General features: G+C 38.6%; 1 protein-coding gene across 7 annotated transcripts in view; it reads left to right on the forward strand.

Annotated features, from left to right (window-relative positions):
* Positions 1–2,328: 2,328 nt before the first annotated feature.
* Positions 2,329–22,477, forward strand: part of usp9 (ubiquitin specific peptidase 9) — a 53,862-nt gene continuing 33,713 nt past the window's right edge. For all 7 annotated transcript variants that reach the window (XM_042494969.1, XM_042494972.1, XM_042494971.1 and 4 more), the window contains exons 1-10: positions 2,329–2,725; positions 8,390–8,658; positions 13,690–13,835; positions 14,377–14,456; positions 15,276–15,388; positions 18,336–18,554; positions 21,327–21,442; positions 21,567–21,818; positions 21,930–22,065; positions 22,152–22,304. In XM_042494969.1, coding sequence (XP_042350903.1) covers positions 8,557–8,658; positions 13,690–13,835; positions 14,377–14,456; positions 15,276–15,388; positions 18,336–18,554; positions 21,327–21,442; positions 21,567–21,818; positions 21,930–22,065; positions 22,152–22,304 — 1,317 coding nt within the window. In that variant the 5' untranslated portion in view covers positions 2,329–2,725; positions 8,390–8,556. The remainder of the gene's footprint in view (positions 2,726–8,389; positions 8,659–13,689; positions 13,836–14,376; positions 14,457–15,275; positions 15,389–18,335; positions 18,555–21,326; positions 21,443–21,566; positions 21,819–21,929; positions 22,066–22,151; positions 22,305–22,477) is intronic.

Raw genomic sequence — 22,477 nt, forward strand, 5'->3', positions numbered from 1 at the left:
CTATTTAATCCTACCATATGTTATGGTATGTCATCTTGGTCAAGTCTACCTTGAAAAACATTTAACTTCCAAGAGATATTTTAAGCTAGGAAGGTTGAATATATATTAATAAATGTAGTCCATACCGGTAGCTTCATTTGATGTCAGAGTTTATTTTTGATTTACTGCATCACCCCCACCTACAGACAGCCGCATCATCAGAGGAGTATATGTAGAAATGCAAGCAGATCAGTTGTTTTCTTCTTTGGTATTTCCTCTTTCCTTCTCTGTAGAAATTTCCATTAAAGAACTGCAGAGAAGAAACCATTCAGAAACATAAATGCGGTTCGCATATATAAGATAAGATAAACTTTATTAAACCCACACAGGGGAAATGCACAGCAGCTCCAGAGTCAGAAGCAAATGAAAAAGGTGACTGATCGATAAATACAAATGAAACAAGATAAAAGCTGTCACTCTCACAGATACATTATGTTCCAGATTAATGCCTGAATATTGTTCCCAAAGGCACCCAGAATCTAGGATGAGTATTATGCATTTATGCACACAGAGGCACACAGCACATTGGGTGTGGTATACAGTACAAGGGAGGTTAAAATGTTTTGCTTGTTACTGGTTATGTTATTAGAAAATTGTACCTCCTATTCACTGTGACAGAATCAATACAAATGTAGTATAGTGAGCTAATATCACCTTTGTCAAATTCATCGTAGTTGTGATCTGTTGGCCTGTGGATAAGTTTGAGGCTTTAGTTTGTGTTTTTGTATCTTAGAGTAATAACCCAGCTTATTTGGATCATCTATTGGGTGCCCCCAATCTCAAATGAAACCAAACAATTCATATTGAACCGTGTTTATAGCAGGGCTATTGGATTAGATTGCACTGCACTGTGCAGGTGTTTCTATTTTTCTAGTCACTTAGTTTATTTTCGACAATAAAGTGGGTCCCTGTTGCAGCTGAGTGGAATGCATACAATGAGACAAGTGAGTGATGAGTCCTCTATATTTGGGGCACTTGGGTGACTCATCGAAAGCCATTTGCATTGTTTAGAAACCAGAGGTTCACTGTCTGGCTAATTTGACTATCATATCTGTAAGGAATATGGAAATGTACATCTCACTAACGTCGGGCCTATTAACAGCTGTAGATTGGGTCTTGTTGTCTTGCCTTAATATGAGGCCCTGTGTCAAAGTGAAGTTGTAAGACTATATTATTGCAGTTATTGTACTTAAATTGTTTAATTTGTGTTTAATCAGATTATCAGACAACGAGTTTAAAGCTACATTTCAGGTGTAATGTACACAATACACAATGAAAGAGAGGAACTGGCTTAATAGGGGTCCAACAGCTCATTTTTTGCCATGGTGGCCTCCAAACAGGTTGAGGTTAGATTCTGCTGCTTTGCTTTGTTCATACATCCTAGTGTGCTTTCAGTGCAAGTGATGGAGGACAACATTCCCAATTCTGGCAAAAATACATTTTGAAGTCCATCTGAAGCTAATGTGAGGTTTCATTAATCTGCCATACATTAAGAGGATAAAATGCAACTTTACAGTCTTTTTAGTTTAAAATTCCCTCTTTGTTTCACAGAGAGTGTTTCCTATTTGATCTATGCTGAAAGAAGACTAAGACAAAATAGAATTTGGAACCAAAAACACTAATTTTGAAAGATATGCACTGTGCTCACTAACTCTGTGGCCTCATTTAAACTTTGGAATATATTTTTGCACACAAATATATTTATTTATTTATTATTTATATATTTATGACTTGTTGTTTTTATTATTTGTAATGTATGTTCCTGTCCTTTCTCTTTGTTCTGTGATATGTAACTTAAGCATAACTATGTTAATTTTTAATTATAATTTCTTGAAATGAACAATATATATATATATATATATATATATATATATATATATATATATATATATATATATATATATATATATATATATCACGTTGACATCAAAACAAAACAAATTGAAGTTTATTTATTCCATTTTTATGCCCTAATATTTTTTTCAATGGATTTATATCGTGGTCATATTTATTTATTTCCTGCTCGTATCTATTTATCTATGTTTTTATTTATTTAATTTTGACGGAAAGCGCATTCCAGAATTTTGGCTTTTAATCAAAACATCGCCTGTTCATATATGATCACCCCGTGCGATAGGAGGCGATATAGTCCAGTGCGTCAGGTTGCTCCGTTTTTTCTCTCCTGGTTTTACTCAAACTACGGATTGGATATTTCCACTGGAGCCGGAGTCAGTTATCAGAATTGAGAGGGGTTTTTTGCTCTTTCCATTCAGCGGCTGTTGTGTTTGCTGCGCTACTCTCCGTCGTGGTGCAAACTAGCTCACAGACAGCGCTGGCTGTTGGAGTTCACACGGTCGTCTGGCCCGTTTTACTGAGCGGCATTTGTGTCCGACTGCGCTTCCGCCATGTTGAACTGATTCAAGTTGTGAGTGACTGCTGGGACCGAAGTGACAAGCCCCAGAAATCGGACTAGATAGAGTTAGGGGGCTGTTACCGCGCCGGTGACGCAGGAAAAACACCCAGAAGCAAAGGAAAAAACGTAGGAATTAGATCTTTCTAGTAAAAGGTTTTGGGGTCCTGCGAAACTGTCACTGATATAGGCCACGTTTATGTAATATACGACGACACCATCGTTCAAGGCTGGACGTAGCCCGTGAATAGAGGGGGAAGTCATATCAAATTCCTGGTGAGTTGTTAGCTAACTAGCTCGGTACGCTGGCTGGTGATTGTTAGCTGGCTACTGCTAGTATTAGCGTCAGCTGGTGGTGGATGCAAGGTAACATTACTGCATTTTGGTTGATTGTCTTATTCATTTTCTGGTGGTTTTATCTCTGTTAGCTACTGCTTATTGAATCTTTGACAGTGTCAACGCGATTAAACTGCAATTCATGCTGTTATCAGTCTAATTAGCCTGCTAAAATGACTGATGTCAAGCTAGCGCTAGCTACCCGTTAATGGTCCTCGACTCTGACTACTGACTGAGAAGGAACATTTCCTTTCTTATGTTTACAAGTTTCTGATATTTTGTCATCCTCCACTCTATTTTTTATATATATAATTAATAGTAGATTTATCAAAATCACATTGCTGTTAACATTTTGTATTACTCGGGCTTGCAAGATGTGATTTCAGTTTCTTTTAGCCAAGTTATAACTTGGCGTTAGACGATACAGGTCAGAACATTTCAGGAAATAGACGACTCCCCTGTCACTAACATCTCATCTAAGACAGCTAGCTTGGTTAACTTATTTTTAACGCTGAAATTGCTGCAAGGTGACGTTAAGCTTAATCGCAGGGTGTTCGTTTTATTGACGGGCAAAGTAGTCAGCTAGTTGTCGAGTCATATCAGCAAGCCGCTTGTCAAAATAGGAACGTTAGCTACCGTCGGGTATTTACCCGCACGCAAGCTAACGGCTAGCTAACGTTAACTGTTTATCTAAGTTGCTGCTCGTTAGCATGCTAGCACGGCCGACTCTCATTGTAAATGGCGTTACGAGAACATGGTTGATCAACAATAATGCAAGGGAGAGTGATGTTAGATCGATAATGATTTTGGTCGTTAACTGTACGATGTCCGGGCTTAAGATTGTCCGTTGTGTAGCAGAGGTTTGCGGGGCAAGTTTAATGTCAGGCCCGGTCGAATAATGAGGCCTCATCGCAACGGGCTTTGGACGACAAGGCCGTCGCTGCTCTGCTGTCTGGGCGGATCGCCTTGCAGGCTAACCTAACGTTGGTTGCCGCAGCTAGCTAGCGGCAGGCGTTAACTAACTAAACCACCAGCTGTTAACGGTTGTTGACGGCGCTGGTTTGTATTGATCGTTACGTAATGTCACAGTGTACTTCACATTTACCTGTGCTGTTAAATTGTGACGATATTGCAAGGTAGCACACATAATTTGACATGACCGATTTAACCGTCTACAAAATGTGTTTTTTAATGACACTAAAATTAACGCTGAAATGCCGGTGTTGTGTCGAAGACTGTTTCCCCGTCAATATATATTTACCGTTATCTTAACTTTACCCAAACCCTTGATTTTTTATGATGTGACACTTATAGCACTTATCACCTTATTGTTTAATTGGGAACCCAAGTGTGTTTTAATCATTTGAGCATCTATTTTAACTTTCAACCTTTTTATATCTTTTATTTATATATTTTATTTATCTTTTGTCTGTATTGTTAATATGTTTCTTAAATGTTTAATATTCCTTCATATCCCCCATTACCCTTCCTTTTATAAAAAAAAAATGTTTTACATCTTTTATACTATATGCTATATTCTAAATTATATAATTTAATTTTAATTTATTTAATAATCATTTTAACACTGTTACTTTGATCAGTGCACCCAAACCCACGGTAATGAAAAACCTGGAAAAGTCATGAAATTTTACAGCCACTTTTTCCAAGTATGGAAAAGTCATTGGATTTGTGAGAAATACTGAAAGGTTGCAAAAGTCATGGAAATTTGGTTGTGATTAATTTAATTGTTACAGTAGTCTTGTGTTGATAACACTGCATGTGCTGTAATGTAATGACACATTTATCTTCTGGAGCTAACATAGCTCTAAAATGTATTGTAGCTAGCTGGAATTATTTTTTGAATAGACTTTCAATTTGGTATATTTAAAAAATGCTGGGCAAGTGGGATAGGAAAAAAAATGTGTAAGAGTTCTAGCAAACTCATAGAAAAGTTTTGAAATTTTTTCCATGAAAATGTGTTGCAACCCTGATAACAGATCCTTCATCTGCCCCTCATGAGCATGTGGACCAAACCCTTTTTTATTTAATTTTGGGTTTTTTTTTAAAAAAAAAAAGGTTTTATAAGAAAAACTCTAAATTATTTTTTATTCACCTTGTCTTCGTGCACTTGTTGCCCTCCTAAATCTCACCACAGAGGAGGTTGCTATGCATTAACAGGGTCTAAACATTATTCAACAAGGGAAAACAGTTTGATACAACATCGGTTCAGTCCATAAGTCTGCAGTTATAGCTAGCTTGGCGTTTGTTCCAATGATCGTGGCACTTTTTTGATACTGTTGGTAAAATATAGCATGTTTATTGTGTGTCATGAGTAACCCACCCTATACCCCCATTAGTAGAAAGTTAGATACTGAGTGGTTTCACAGATTGTAACTTTCAATAGTTACATGATATGGCATTTATGTGATTCTGTCAGCAAGCCAAAGACACTCTGGATTTTGCCAGTAATAATGGCTGTAATGTAATGTACTGTCTGTAATGACAGCTGCAACACAAATTGCTGATGCTGAAGCAGATGTCATTGGCCACCTTTAAAATAGGAAATAATATAGTTTCACTACCCTCAAACTAGGAGAACATTGTAACAGTAGATAAACCAAACATTAGTTTTAACTGATTGTTTAATCAAATTCATATCTGATAAGAAATTGATGAGTACTCTGTAAATAGGTTTATGGTCACCAAAAGTCAAATCAGTCACTAAATACGCCCATGTTCACTTGTGAGACATGTGCTTGCAAATTAGACTGTTGGTTTTAGCTGTAACAGTCAGTCATTCCTCTCCAAGAGGGCAAAACAGAAGCAGTTATGGTGTTTAATGATGTATATGCTCTCACATTTTTGGTTGCTTTGTATGTACCTCAGATTTCTGTATTATGTACGCCAAACATTTCGCTTGAATTCTGTTCCTGTTCCCAGTCTTTTGTTGAGCTGGTAAACTTTTGATGTTTCTGGGCAGAAGATTCAGTAAACATGGGCTTTTAGAAAGTAAGTGAAATTGAGCACATAATGACTCATGGCCTTATGTCCTCTGGGGCTTACAAAGGGTCAGACTTAGATATAGCGTGATTGTCAACTTCACTAAAGCTTTCAGCTGCTTAAACAGTGTAGCGCATGTCTTGGATTTTTTCTATTTTGTCTAAAAAAAAAAAATCATGAAGTCATACTGCACTGTATTGATTTTGATTACGGGAATCGCTGTGGAAGACGGTTCTGGCTTTATTGGCACTCTGTAAAACTGGTATAAACCTTTCCCACCTTCAATTATAAAATACATTTAAAACAGCATAGACTCTAACACAACTTTGTGTTAATTTAATGACAGGAAGACCAAAAGGTGTGGTGTACTGATTTGTATAGTCGAGCATTTCACTTAACAGTTCTGCTCTGATTTTAGTTCAGTTGCAAATCCTGGACACTGTAAGAAACAGGAACCAATAAATATCCCCTAATTGTTTTCTTTAATAATGTTAGTATTTGGCATCAGCTTTTCTGCTGCTGATATGGAGGCAAGTGTGCTCATGCATTGGTCCCAGAAGTCACAGCAGTTCATTCATAGTCTTCTTGTTCTAGTTCTAGTTATACTAGCCAAAAATATATATTTATACATGTGGCTTATTTAAAACACTATTAACAGATTCTGTTAGTTTTATTTCTGCACCTTCTTGGCTGCTGAAAAAAATAAAAAACCTGAAATGATACTGTATTCCAGATTTATCCGAAAGCATGAAAGTTTTAGACTGAAATGCAGCATGACACCTCCTTTAAAAGGATATGTTTATCTTCTGGATTTGTTGTTGATCACACAGTTATGTGCCAGTGCCAAGGGCTAAATTGGCAGGCTGCATCATGTTTTTCTGATTATTGTACTGGCATTTAAAGGGATATTCTAGTGTCATACTAGCTAGGTCTTATTTCTCTAGTTTTATCTGTTGGTCCTATAACTAATAATTACATTGCACTCACTCAGTGTAAGTGGTGATGTCTGGGAATGTCGGGACATCTCCAAAAAGAATTAAGACACGGAAAGGTTGGACAATCAGGCAGGCTTGTATTATTTTGAGGATTATTTTTTATTGTTTTGCCGGTGTTTGACAGCCACAATATAGAGACAGACATAAAACATGATGAGAGAGAGAGAGACAGAGGTATGACATGCCACAAATGTCCTCTGGCTGGAGTTGAACTTAAGCAGTTACTCTTAAGTGGCATGGTCCTTAACCATTTGAGTAATGTGGCTTCCTGATTATGCAGGTTTTAAAGAAACCTTCAGATAAGATAAACATATATGGAATAGAAATTGAAAGCACAGTAACGGTATCACCCCGACCCTCTGTGGTAAATATCTTTTGCAGTTTACAGGCACAACTTCCTGGCTTAACTCCCAGTGAGGGAATATGACTGACTTTACAAGTTTCACCTCAGAGTAAAGTGGGTTGGATAATGTGGCCAAACTGCCAGCTTGTTTGAAACAGTCTGATTGTCTCACCGCTTGGGGGTTCTCGCCTCATCGGACTGTAGCAGTGTCGTCATGTTCCCACATCTCAGCAGTTAACTTATGAGTACAGTTTCATTATTATTGATAAAAATATAATGGATAAAACAACAAAAATAAGGCCCATGTTGCAAAAAATAGAATTGATGAAGTCTAAGGCATCCAGAGAAAGTATGACAATAATAATCTGCATTACGAATGATTAAGTGGGTAGTATTCTATATATGCCAGTCAGAAAAATATTAGAATAAAGAAAATGTAATGCAGTGTTTTCACTTCACAATCCTTCACCGCTGCCCTATCGCCACTATACACACCTGGGGCTATATGCTCATGTCTGCCCTCACACACATTTGAGATGGTGCTGTCGACTGTGGTGGGACCTGAGATGGATTCAGGCAGGCTGTGTCCTCCGGCTGATTGTTCATAGTGTTTAGGGGCCTGTGTTAGCATGATGCAACAGAATATCAGAGTTAAAATGAAACTAGGCTATGTAGGATTACTTTTGAGGTATATCAGAGTTTGATATTGTTATTTATTACGCCGTTGTAAGGCTACATAGGCTGGCAGTAACACTGTCCACTGCAGTGTTGTCCCACTGGTTGGCATATTCGCCTGGTGTCTGAAAGAGATGTAAAAATGTCTGTTAGTAATCGACCTTTGAAGCTTCTCTGTGGTAATTTAGTAAAGCATGCAGGTGTGGGAGATCTATATAGAATTTTATGTATAAGATGATTCGATTGCTGACTTTATGAGGTGTAATTAAGTTATAATGAGCAAGGAAGGAATCATTAATGATTGGTGCTGGATATTCTGAAACTAATTTAAATTAGTGATCCGTGTCAGCCCTCCAAAGCCCAGCTGTAGCATCTAAATTCATGATACACCATGTTGATGATTGAACACAGAACTTAAGTAAGGCAGTTCTTGAGATAGACGTGGTCAATTACTAAGCACAGCCCAGTTGAGAACAATATGATGTAGACTGTGATTTCTGCAGTAAAAGATTATATCTATCGCGTGTATTTTGAGAGTAAGTTAACCATGCTGCTGATAAATCTGACCTTTAGCCCTCTTCCCTGTTCCAGGTTATGCAATGGTCTCAGCGGCACATCCAGATCTCCAGGTGCTTGTGTCCCTCTCTCGTGTGTTCGGGCTCTCTTCCCTCTGCTCTACAGCTGAGGTGGCTGTGATTTCCCTCCTGGCCAGCGCTCCCTAAGAGGCCAAGATTGCCAAGATCTGCCCTGTGGCGAGCATGACAGCCACCACGCGTGGCTCTCCGGTGGGGGGCAATGACAGTCAGGGCCAGGGCCAGGCACCTGATGCTCAGAGCCAACCCCCACTGCCACAGAACCAGGTCAGTATCTTTTTTTTCCAGCTAAAGCTCTACATTAGCCCTTTCTAGGGCTGTATCGGGTTGCATACTGATGTCAAACCGTCCCACTACAGGGATCATAGTTTGGAGCACACAGAATTCATGGTTTGAAGATTGATGCGCATAATGTTGAACCAGAGTTCACGCAATTAGCAACAGGTGCTGAAGTTAATACAACAAGCTGATTGATGTGAGAGCAAGTCACACTATGGAGAGCGCAAATTAAACACTGGAGCAGGAAGACCTGCCTGCACGTTCCTGGTCAGCTACAACAGCAACAGATTGTCGGGACGAGGAAGAAACCAACCAAAGCCCCACTCCTTAACCCTGCTGCTTTCAAGCAGCTGTTCGACACAAAAGCAGAACAGGATAAACAGTTACTGAGTTGGCATTTGCATTGGCTTACAGCCAAGGTTAAACAAATGGTAAAACCTCCTCCTAATGCACAAGTTTAACTTTTATTTTTGTATTTATTTTGTATTTCCAATTTCTTAGCGTAGAGATGCCGTTTAGTTTTATAGCCTATTGTGACCTCTTGCCTTTTGCTAGAATGTTACTAGAGTGTTCGCGTCATCGTCGTCTACTGCCACACATACACTGGCAACCTGTGCGAAACTGTGTTGATACAATGTGCTAAAAATGTCAAAAAAAGTATGGATAGTTTTATATTAAAACGCACAAATAGAATTTGGACTGTGCACTTTTTTGCATTAACATTGAAATAATAACATAGCCAATACCTTTCGTAAACATATGAAAACTGTATCAAATGTGCATTAATATTAAAGTTAGCCTGCCTTTGACATGCTTTCTCAAGTATCTGTTGCTGTAGATGAGGAAAAGGGACCAGTAGCATCACTTAATTTACCTGCTGTGCGGCCACTTTGTACTTGCGTTTGGGAGACTGTTGCTAACTTTGGTTGATGCTAGATAGTATGAGTGAGTTTTTCAAAGCGTGGTAATCATAAATGGTTTTCATTATAGTTCAAATTTGAAATAGTAATACTAACTAGTGTTGGAAATTCACTTTTTTTTGTCCACCCAGCTACCAAGGTTATTCAAAGGAGACTGGCATATGCTCCTTGATCCCATGGGAGCTATGGGGTATGACACATGCTAGAAATAAAGGGACGGTTACTCTTCAGGTGTGCCTGACAGAACTTTTTGGGTACGATTAAATGGATGAAAGGTTGTTTTTGTTGTTTTCCGTTATTTATTAAGGATCTATTTAATAATTGCAGAATTTTTGGATTACACAAACATTATATGAGGAAAAAATCAGACACATCAATATAAACAATACAACTATCTTTTTTTTTTTAAGATAATTTTTTGGGCTTTTTAAGCCTTTAATTGATAGGACAGTCAAAGCGTGAAAGGGGGAGAGTTAGGGGGGTCATATGCAGCAACGGGCCAAGGCCAGAATTGAACCCGCGGCCGCTGCAGCGAGGACACAACCTCTAGAAAGTAAAAACCCATACCTTTCTTAATATATTTTGACCAAAGGCTGACTATAGACTCCTTAGTGAAAGGAATCAGTCATTCCCATTTTCTACAATTGTGCACCTTTCAAGTGTAGACCAGATTTTACTGTGCATGTGTTGTACTGCAACAATATGATATGATGCAATATGACACTGTAACCTCTCTTTTTAACTTACTTGCCAGCCATTTTATAGATGACATTTCAGTTTTTAGCTGGTGAGCTAGGCAAATCTACCAGCCATGTACATATTTTACCAGCATTTGCACATTTAGCTGGTGGCTAGTGCTAATTTCCTACCCTGATATTAATCATAGAGTATTTTACCAGGGTTTATAATGTCAGTAAATAGTTTCCATCTCTACGCTGTATTGAAGATGCACTGAGGCGCATCTCCTAAACTGGAGTTTGAACTGAACCATGACTCTCACGTACCAAGATGTAAACCAAGATATTTTGCCCTTTATGTTGAATATTTTTGTTCTTGTCGTCCTTTGGTTGTCTGCTGCGGTCATCCAGTTACGTCTTCTTGTATTTGATTTCAATGATTGATAATTACACCTTCCTTTCTGGCGGTGGCAACATGTATTTAAATTAACCTGTTAGGGGAGAAGGCATGGAATGTATTTTTGATATTTCTGTTTTTGTTAGTCCAGACACTGCAGCACAGTTTTTTTAAACAGATATTGCTCGTACCTAAACCACACACAGATGCCCAAGGGGACGAAAAGGGAGGGGAGGAGGGAGCGGAAAAGAGGGAGAAAGAGTGAAGGCGAGGCATCAATGAACAGAGCCTCCTGAGTGATGGATAAAGGGTGTGTGTGTATCTTTGTGCGTGTGCATGTGCAGGCCTGTGTTGGTTAGAGATGAGCGGTGGTGAGACGTGAGAGGCAAGCTGCCTATGTAGGTCAGCCAAGCAGAAGGAGCCTTCACCACACACCCCCACATTTCATATTTCTCAGTTATGCATCTCCCTCGACTATGTGTGTCCCTCTTTTACACGTTCATCCACAGCTGTTTACACCAGCACCGATGTTCTTATGTTAGATTAGGAAAGACAGGAATGGTCAAAATGGTGCTTAAATGCACATTCATGGGCGCACATCGATGCCTTTGTTTCTTAAACACTCTTCCTTCCAAAAATTTCTATTTGACAGCGCCGTAACAGAGATACACCCACATACTAACACATTTATACTTCTAACACATCCATGTCAGCCCTCACATTTTGTTTCCTCTTGGTAGATAAGGATGAAAAGAGCAATGCTCTGTATGCCAAATTCTGTGAGTATAATGACTTGAATGGCTTTGTTTAAAGGGCTTTCAGGAGAGACACCTGCTTCTTTATGCCTACATGCATGTTCACTTCATGCCCACAACAATAGAAACCCTACCCCCATACAAGAAGTGGGCCTTGACTGTCCATTTGTATATAGCACTGTAGAAACTGGTAGTAAAACTTCCCTCTAGCTTTGCAGGTCAAAAGTTCCATCTTGATCCTGCAATAAAAAGTAAAACAAAAATGACAAGTTTGCAGCTGCTACAAGCAGGAATGAAATGCATTTGTTGTTTTTGCCTCAGTTTTGGATTCATTTATCAAAGAAAACATAGCTATTAGTAAAAATACAATCATTTTTGGAGCAATGTAGCAAAATTGATCAAGATTAGGGCTCAGTCAGTTTTTTTATGGATTGGGGTCAGCGACATCAAGTCAGAACCATTTTTACCCTTTGTTTGCTCCGCATACACCACTGATAAAAAAAAAAGCCCCATTGTACTCCATTAAAACACCAGAAACTGCACAGCCTTGTTAGCGAATGACCAGACAAGCACACAAATTAGATAGACAGCAGCCTGCAGTTTCAGTTAATGATATGACAGTGAGTGTCAGTGAGCTAACAGGCAAAGCTGCTATGTCTCAAAAAATGGTTGCTTTGCTGCTATTTCAGCATTTCTTCACACCTCTAAAACCATGCTGTTGGTACTCTCTATTTATGACTAAGTCATGTTTCTTCATCCATATGTTTTAAACATAGAATCAAAACAGAATGCCTCGAAGTATCCTGGTGGTTGAGTTGTTTAACACGTCATGTTCCCACAACAATAAGCTTGCAAACTGTCATCACCCCTTATCTCAACCTGTGTTTCCTGTAACTGTCATGCTACCTAAAAAAAAAAACAACAACAGATAACAGCACCAGTGAATAAAACATCAGGGGATAAACAATTATGTTTTTTTGCTACAACATGGCTGTTACTGTACATCCATCCTTTGGCCAAACTTAAAATTCTTTCCCCAACAAGTTGTTAGAAACAAACAGCAACTAAGTTGACCAGTGAGAAGGTTTTGAGTTTAACCCTTTTGTGGAGTTTGCATGTTCTCCCCATGTTGGGGTAAGGTTTTGCCCAGGATCTCCAGCTTCTTCTCACAGAAATGCAGGTTAGATTAATTGTTTACTCTTAATTATATTGCACATAGGTGAAAATGTGAGCATTGTCTTTCTTCTGTGATAGTCTGGCCACCTGTCCAGGGTGCACCTGCCTGATGGATGGATATTTATGAATGAATATAATTCTATAAGAGACAATAAAGAAAGTATTGCATTTAAGAATTTAACGAATAGTTTAAAGCTTTGTAGCTTCAGCAGACAACCAAGCCACTGCTCTCACTTGTTCTTCAGAAGGAAGACCATTAAATTAGCTAAATAGCTAATTCTGCCAGTGACACTGCCCATAGCAGATATTATCATCTAATTGCCCCACTGTAATAGATTGTAGTGGTGGCTGAAAAGAATTATTTGATGCTCGTGATCCATACATTTCCAAAAACAACGAATATCCAGCGTGTTCTTAAGTCTAAAAGTCATAATTTATTGGGGAAAAAAAATGCAAAATTCAGCCTCAGTCTACATTTGTTTGTATTTAAACTTTCAAAAAACAACATTTCCACTGGGTTAAACAATACTGTTTGCTCTCCCACTTGCCATAGACCATTATTAAAGGTGTATACCTGTATTATTAGAGCAGTCTAACAGCAATTTAACTGCACCATAAATTACATTTATTCATTAAATAAAGTTGATCTAATTTTTAAAGAAGCTAATTTAATCCCACAAAGCAATTCATTCAAATTTTAGCTTTTGCTTTAGGATTTTTTTTAATGAAATGACGACAGACATTCAAAGTTTGATTGAAAACCTCAAAAGAAGCTTGAATATATATTAAAAAAAGGAGTTTTGGCACAGCCCTCATGGAATTACATTGTACGAGTGTCTCAATCACACTTTGAAGCTGTTCATATTTTCATGACAATGTATTTATGCTTTATAAATGATTCACAGAAGCTTAATTTTATATTAAAGGATTGAATCTGGTAAACTACGATATAACCTCTTGAAATTTGTTTTTGAGGTACTTTGATATCATGTCTGACACAGTATTACTATCAGATCTTGGTTATATGATTATATGATGGTTGGTGGTTATATGATACATCTACAGAGGTCTAATTTTGATTGTCTTTTTTCTAGACATCATCTCCTAACTCATCTAATGAGAACTCTCCAGTGAGCCCACCAGATGAACAGGGCCAGGGGGATGGGCCCCCTCAGCTGGAAGAGGAGGAGCCCGCCTTCCCTCACACTGACCTAGCCAAGCTGGATGATATGATCAACAGGTATTTAGTCACATGCTGATTAAGAGGCTGCATCCTCGGACACACAAACAGAGCATTGACTCGCTGTTGAGATATTGCTAGTCTAAAATGTTAAGTCTGTATTTAATCGTGACAAACAATATACTAGTTAAAGGTTTTGCAGGAGATACTTTGCAATAATCCCAGATTTTTTTGTGTCGATTGACAACTTGACGACTTTTTGTGTTCCAGACCTCTTTTGCCCTTCCTCCTGACTTCGAATTTTTCTGAAATATAGTTGTACAGTCTGTGATTAATGCAAATTTTTGACTTGAGGCAAAACATTTTCAAATCAAGCTCAATTTATGGCACCAAAAATTGACGTCTATTCATGTCTCCATTGACTTTGTATGCCCTCTTCAAAATTAGCTTCACATTCAGTCTGAAAGACACCACAACAGTCACATTCCCTCTTAACAACAAAGCAAATTAAGCTCTTTGGGGTGACATCATTCATGCAATATACTTGCTTTTTCTCATATATGGTGGTTTTTCAGTTGATTTATGATTTCTTTCCTCCCAGGCCTCGTTGGGTCGTTCCGGTTTTGCCAAAAGGAGAGTTAGAAGTCCTCTTGGAAGCTGCTATTGACCTGAGTAAAAAAGGTAGGGAAATACCAATGTTTTTTTTCAGTGGTTTAAAGGCTAATCATGCAGTACAAATTGGTAACGGTCAAAAAATCAGTTAAATGTAGAAAATCTGTCGACCACTACTAATGATTATTTTCACTTTTATTTCATCTTTTGAATATTTTACATTTATATAAAAGAGAGAAAAGCAACAAATCTTCACATTTTAGACACTAGAACCATCAAATGCTTACTCTTGATGCTTGATAAATAAGTTGGACATTAGTTTTCTGGTGTTGTCTTCATCTGTTATTTTCATTATTACATAATTTTTGTGCTGACTTGCCCAGCTAGACCGAGACTTTCAATTTACAATGAAATAGAACTGAAAAAGAATGAGAATTAGTGTCATTATATTAACGATTCATTCAGTTCAGCCATTAAAAAAAAGTCTTAAAGTCCTACTGTCACATCTTGCCTAAACTATAGTACACCGCCTCCTCGATCTCTGGTATTGCCCATCCATCAGTAAGCTTTCAGAAAACCTGTACAAATACTGGTGAAATAAACACAGAGTATAGACAGAAGAATGTCCACGTCTTATAGTAAGCATAAATGAGCCATTTTTCTGCACTAATTATGTGAAAATAAATGTAATGTACTTTTCTATGTGAAATTTACAGCCTTGCAGATTTTAAAAAATAATTGAAGATAATGGAACTCTGATAACTCAAAGAACCTGTGTTAGGCTTCATACCTCCTTTATGCTCTTCCATCAGCATCTGCCATTTCACTTTGCAGAACATTTTGTATGAATTGTGTGTGGTATTAAATGAGGGATGTGTTTTCTTGCAGGACTGGATGTGAAGTGTGAGGCATGTCAGAGGTTTTTCCGAGATGGTCTGACCATCTCCTTCACAAAGATCCTGACAGACGAGGCAGTCAGTGGCTGGAAGTTTGAGATTCATGTGAGTTGAGATAATTAACTCAAAATACATATAATGAAATAAACTCTTCAGTTTTTATAAAAGGTAATAAGGTTGGCATTTGTAACTCATATAAAAGCTTGATTGTAGAGGTAAAGGAAACCGTCTTTGGAATCTGACCTCCCTTTTTTACTCCCACATAACACGACAGCGACTCTGTACTGGTATAGATTTGAGGGATCAAAGGTGTTAAGAAAGGGTGACAGAAATCTATATTATTATCAGTTGGTTTGACTCAGCATAGTCACCTTAGCTTTATTTATTCTTTGACATCTTCACCCTTATCTCATTGGATGTGTGCATTGTTCAGACCTTGGTGTTGCCTGTAAATTGAGTTTTCTGTTTGGTGTTCTCTGAGCTGAGGGAAAGAGGCAACGCCAGCAGTGATCAATGATCTTTTTGTTAGAAGTAGCTGAGGCTGGCTGTTGTGTTGTGTTAAAGAGATTGATCTCTGGAACCTTTTCATGATAAACCAGTGAGACGGACAAGGGTGTGAGGAGGCAAAAACGTATTTGTGTCTCCTGTCACCCCTAAATAATGTTAACAGCATTTTTATTTAAATCTATAACGACATTTTAGTGAAAAACCAGCATCAATAAAGTAGGACTATGCACCGAGATATGATGAAATATGTCGTCTTCAGATAAAAAACCATTAATTGTCTCATATTAGGCTGTATCATTTATTTAGTTAAAGCCATTTTGTGTTCAGACTACAAATGACACAGCAACAGGCTAAAATGTCATTTTGAGAGGAAGCTGCTGACAGCTAAAAACCCAAGCCCGACAATTGACGCTGCAGATGGGCTTGACTGGCAAAAAATTAAAGTTGAGCTGGCCTTAACTGGCTGTGCTCCATTTCAGTCCGCTGGTGCACCGCTCAACATGATACGGTGAGGGTAGGAGCTGTTTAAATGGAGTGTAATCTGTCAGACAGTAGCAGCAACCAAATAATTGTCAGCTGACAAAACAAACAACAGTGTCAGTCTACAGGACAGAAGCCATGATAGCTTTCCTTGTTGACAAATAATTGCATACATGGACAGTAATGTTCAAAATATGATTTTATTGAAGCCTTTCTGTTTTATAAAGTTCCCTTTATTTGTATGTGTTTATATTTGACGTGTGGTCATGGTAACGTATGCGCAGCACTTGCAGCTCAAATTTAGCAGTAGATCCAACATATTTGCCAGCTAACATACCCGTCAAATGGTGTGCAGACTGTTTGTTTGGTGCACTGCAAGCGCACGCCAGTATAGAAATGGTGCGGACCCACTTTTGCAGTGCATCAACGGCACAGTGAAGCATCAAACAATTGTGTGTTTTTGTTTCAACCTGTGGCACTGCTTTCAGCTAAGTTACCTGATGCCATTCTAGCTTTCTGTGTATTACAGTACACACCAAGATGCAATATCTCAGCAAAGTATGATGTTAAGATAGGGCTCAGAAATGATCAGAAACATAGATATTTGTTGGATCAGCTACAAAATTGAGATGATGTTCTTTTAAGGTGTTTTATTGCAAGTGGCAGATACTCACAAGCCAAGAACGACATATCTACTACAACAAGCGCTTGAGCAACAAGACTCAGCAGTAATGTAGCTGGTCACGCTGTTGCTTTGTCACTCAGCGTGAACACAGCATAACAGCCACTCCTTATCTGAAATGGTTTTTCATTGTTGGAAAGTATTTGCCTGATGAAGGTCTGGCACTGAAACCTTGCAAATAAATATTTTTTTTGCAAGCACATTACACTTGAAACACTTTATTTTTATGATCCACAGTTGCTCTGAATATTCTCAGGGAATTTGATGAGTCAGTCCCATATTGATTGCTGATATCTTGCTCCTCTAGATCTGTGAAGTAGTCGGTAGCCATGCAGAAGGAGCATAAGTTTGTAACTTTATAAATCATAAGAATAACAGGCACACTTTTTGTTTGTTTATGTGGAATACTGAAGTTTTCACATCAAATGTGTAGATGACGTGAAATGCTAGTAATTGCACCAAAATGTGAGTAAAACCTTTGACTTGAAGGGTGATATATTTTAGGAGTTAAGACTGTGGCAGCTGCTCTATCAAAGTCTGTTTGACCACAGGGTAACTGGGCAGAAGCCATGAATAATATAGTATTTCTCATATTTCCAGGTACAGTGTATTAATGTACAGGTGTCAGTTACAACGTTCGGTTTTAAAAACAAAATAAAAGAAACTGTTAGCACTGAATAATTTGAAATGTTCACCCACACGGCTGAATTAGATTCATCTCGTTACTTTAAGCCATGTCATATGACTGATGTCTTTATTTTTATCTGTGCAAAGAAACATTCAGTATAAATGACAAACATCTGTGTTGCATTATAAGAAAAGTTTTAGCGCAGTAACATATTTTCAGCATTGCTTCCATCCTTTCCTAACCTGTTTTCAACATACTAGGCCTCTGAGATCAACTTTATGAGCTGCAGAGGAGTAATTCAAGAAGATAGAAGGATTCAATAAGAGAGAGGATTCAAACATTAGATGAATTAAAGGCCAGTGTGTTAACCATATCTTGCAAAGTCGTATTTTTCACACAGTGCAAACATTTGGTGTTATTGCAGTCAGCTGTTGAGGTTCGAAAACACTAAATGTAGTTTTAAAAAATTGAGTCCTATCAAGATGAGCGATATGTACACTGTTAAATGGTTCTGGGGATTCAGTGCAAATTAAATGATATCAAACCGCATGTATAAACTTTACTGTTGTAATGAGTCAGGATATGCTTCCACCCAAGCATGGTCTACGTGTGAAGAAAACACAGGATTTTCAGGTGAAAATATAAGGTTATTGAGGGACTTAAAATGCTCTTACTCACTCTCCTTTATCTGTCCCTCATAGTCAAATTGGTAATATGTCACTGTTTTCTTCCTCCCATCAAATCTTGTCTCACAGAGGTGTATCATCAATAACACACACCGGTTGGTGGAGCTGTGTGTGGCCAAGCTCTCTCAGGACTGGTTCCCACTACTGGAGCTGCTGGCGATGGCCACCAACCCCCACTGCAAGTTCCACATCTACAATGGCACACGGCCCTCTGAGACTGTCCCCGCTGGAGCACAGCTGGCCGACGATGAGCTCTTCGCCCGACCACCAGACCCACGCTCTCCTAAGGTGAATCACCACTGCAACATTTGACCTGACATAAAATTGTCTTTTGAACATAATAATCACAAAGTTTTGTGAAGGTCACAATGAAATGATGGAGGCAACATGCTGCCCCAGTGTGAGATTTTAAATGGTATGCTGGCATCGTGGAATCAAGAGGCGTGACAGGCGTGACAGTGTCGGCCTGTAGTGTGACATATAACATACGCATCGGCCGCACTTTCTAAAAAATAACAATACCATTAACATGGAAATAACAATCATTCACCTTCTCTGGTATATGGCTGCTGATCTTGTTCTTTGCTTGGAAGGGAAGGAACCCCCAAATCTCATTGTGTTTCCAATTTGCAGATTTTTTTTTTAAAGATTTTTTTGGGGGCTTTTTGCTTGTATTATGATAGAAAAGTGAAAGTTTCAAAGGGGGAAAGAGAGGGGAAGACATGCAGCAAAGGGCCACTAGTTTGAGTTGAACCTGCAGAGCTGTGGTGAGGACACAGCCTCAGTGCACAGGGCTCTCACTCTACAAGGTGAGCTAATGGGCACCCAAGTTTTTGGATATTCATGGGTGCTGTTCTTGATCTTTTAATTACCCGGTAACTGCTATTGGCTCTGCTATTAAATTTCTGCAGTGGATCGCACACATAACACAACTTCAAAATGTTGCACCCATCCTGCCCATGGTCCCATCCTGCCTGCTGTTCTGTTTATACAGACACCATTTTAGCACTGTAACTTCCTCATGTGCCGACGTAAATGCGAGACAACTCTGTCCCACTATTTCATGAAATGTACATACAGGGCAGCAAGGCAGCATAACGCTGTGATATTTCTGCGTTGAACAGGCAGTGTAAAACAGGCTATAGACTTTCATTTTCATTCTTTACTGGACCAATATTTACTTTTCCTTTAACAGTTAACATTATGCATGATATTACCTAACAAATGTATTTCTAATATAAGATAAATGTTAAGGCATGTATAAAACAGAAAATCACTGTGAGGATGTGTTGTGCAGGAAACAGGCAGTTTTCTCCAACCAGAATACAGTCAGTCTGTCTCTTCTCCTCCTAGACAAAATCCATAGGGTGGCATTTTAGTCTTACCCTAAGGGCCCTTATGAAACAAAGAGAATCCCTCACTGGAGTAGCCTGATAATGAAAAATATGGAACTCGCAGTCTATAACACACTTAATGCCTCTGTTAAACAGCAAATTGTATAAAAGAGAAGGTGGATACAACAGAGAATAGGAAATTTACAGTGAAATGTGATGAATACAGCGTGGGCACAAGGTCAGTATGAACAGTACTGCAGTACTGCTGTCTGTCTGCCTCTGTTGGCAGGGGGCCCAGGATTACTTAGGGTTCCACTGTGCAACAATTTAGCCAGAATTTCGCTTAAGTTATTTATTGACTGGGAAGCAGTAGTTAATTTTCTCATCAGGTATAGCTGTTTGAAATCTCTCCCAGTTGCCCTTAAATGCTGTGTTCACACTACTAGTGACAAAGCAACAGTGTGGCCACCTACATCATTGCCGAGTCACTGTTGAAGGGTTGCACACGTTGAAAAAATTGTTTCGTCCTGGGCTTGTGTGCAACAAAAGAACTCGATTGAACATTATCTTAGTTTGTATTTGTTTGCTGCCCTCATACATCCCCTAGTGTACTGCTGAAAGGTAGCCAAACTTCAGCTAACTCAGCTAAATAACACAGTACCTCAGCTGCAAACAGAACATGGTATTGGTTGACGCTTGCACACTGCATAATTGGAACGCTGAAAGAGTAAAGGCCAGCTCACCTTTGATTTGTAGTGTGTCATGACGGTTCTGGAGTAAGTTTGTAGCTTCATCACAGGGTTTGATTTAAAATGACTTCTAGCCTGTTGCTGTGTCAGTTGTGTGAACACAGCATACAATTGTGCGTCTTTCTCAATGCTTGATCACTTTTTATCATGTGTCTTACCCCAATTTTTTTTTTGGATCTTATCCTCTCTATCTATCTGTCTTATCTTATCCTATCTTATCTTATCTTATCCTATCTATCTGCCTGTCTGATGTTTGTTAACCAATTAGTCAGTCTATCTATCTAAACATGAAACATTGTAAAGATGATCACAAGCAGACAACTGTCACACATTATGAATAAGCAAGCAAAAAAATCCAGTCAAAATGAAATGCATAAAACTTGTTGAATACAGAGACATGTACAATTGTCTAAAATGATTTCAGTGATTATCTGAATAGCAATCACATTGACCAAGAGTGCTATTTTCTCGATCCTTTAAAATGAACTTAAATTCCCTGATAGCAATCCGCTCAGACAATTTCCGTTCCTTCTGTAAATTATTCCAAGAATAAGTGGCAGCTTTTTTTGCCAAGCTCGGATCAACATTTGTAGAATATTGTGAGAGCGCTCAGTGCTTTTGATCTCTCTCTTTGTGTCTCTTTCTCAAAGCTTTGGATCTCTGTCTCAAATCAAACTTGAGGAGAAAATAATGAATGCCAATATTGTTTTTCAAGCTCGTAATTGTGAACTTGGTCGTCGAAAAAAATCAGTAGTTTTCTTTTTGTTGAGGAAATCAATGTCAGTTATACTCCTAACAGGAAATCTCTTTTAGGGAATTTGAGTACAATTTGGGAAACCTTATCTCAGTCAACAGATTAAAGGCAACATCTTCGATGTGTTTTTCTCTCATGTTTTTTTAATTCACAAGTCTGTTTGTTGGACTTAAGGCAACTTCTGTAATGTGTTTTCTCTTGTGCTTTTTTTTTCAATTCACAGGGCTGGTTGGTGGACTTAATAAACAAATTTGGCACGTTAAACGGGTTTCAAATGTTGCACGATCGCTTCATGAGCGGCCAAGCACTGAACGTCCAGATCATCGCTGCACTTATCAAGTACGGCTGTGGTTTATGAAAACAATATTCTATAACTTGTCAAAGGGCTTTCTTTTACATTTTATGTGCTTTAAGTGTTCTTAGAGGTTACGATGACCCTGATTTTCTGTTCTTTGTGTTACAGGCCTTTTGGCCAGTGTTACGAGTTCCTCACATTGCACACGGTAAAGAAGTACTTCCTTCCAGTCATTGAGATGGTTCCCCAGTTTCTAGAGAATCTCACAGATGAGGAGCTGAAGAAAGAGGCCAAGAATGAAGCCAAAAACGACGCACTGTCCATGATAATCAAGTCTCTGAAGAATCTGGCTTCTCGTGTACCGGGGCAGGAGGAAACCGTGAAGAACTTAGAGATTTTTAGATTAAAAATGATTCTTAGGTAAGTAAAAAAGATCACGCCAGTTGTTATTATTAAACGAAGGGCTTACGTTGAATTATGACTGCATTTAATTTGATGTTAACTAAATAAACTCTCAATTTTCATTGCCAGGTTATTGCAAATTTCTTCTTTTAACGGCAAAATGAATGCACTAAATGAAGTTAACAAGGTGATCTCCAGTGTGTCCTACTACACCCATCGGCATAACCCTGAGGAGGAGGAGTGGCTGACTGCAGAGCGCATGGCGGTAAGCTCAGCTCCTAACATTTATACTGTGCGCCAAATATTTCTTTGTATCTAAAATCCTCTCTGTGCCTCCTTGTCCTACATTAGGAGTGGATCCAACAGAACCACATCCTGTCCATCGTGCTGAGGGACAGTTTGCACCAGCCGCAGTATGTAGAGAAACTGGAGAAGATCCTTCGCTTCGTTATCAAAGAAAAAGCGCTTACAATGCAGGATCTGGACAACATCTGGGCGGCTCAGGTACACTAACAATATTCTTAATATTATTCTAATTAACTGTTAAGTCTGAGTGACAAAAGCCCATTACAAGTTAAGGAAACCCAAAGATTCATGTGTGCCAGCAAATAGCTCCTTATATGCTGATATTGAATATTGAGTATTGGTGTGTTTTAGTTGGTTTAAAACAGGAGAGT

This window comes from Plectropomus leopardus, chromosome 10 (genome assembly GCF_008729295.1).
Source record: "Plectropomus leopardus isolate mb chromosome 10, YSFRI_Pleo_2.0, whole genome shotgun sequence".
Lineage (NCBI taxonomy): Eukaryota > Metazoa > Chordata > Actinopteri > Perciformes > Serranidae > Plectropomus > Plectropomus leopardus.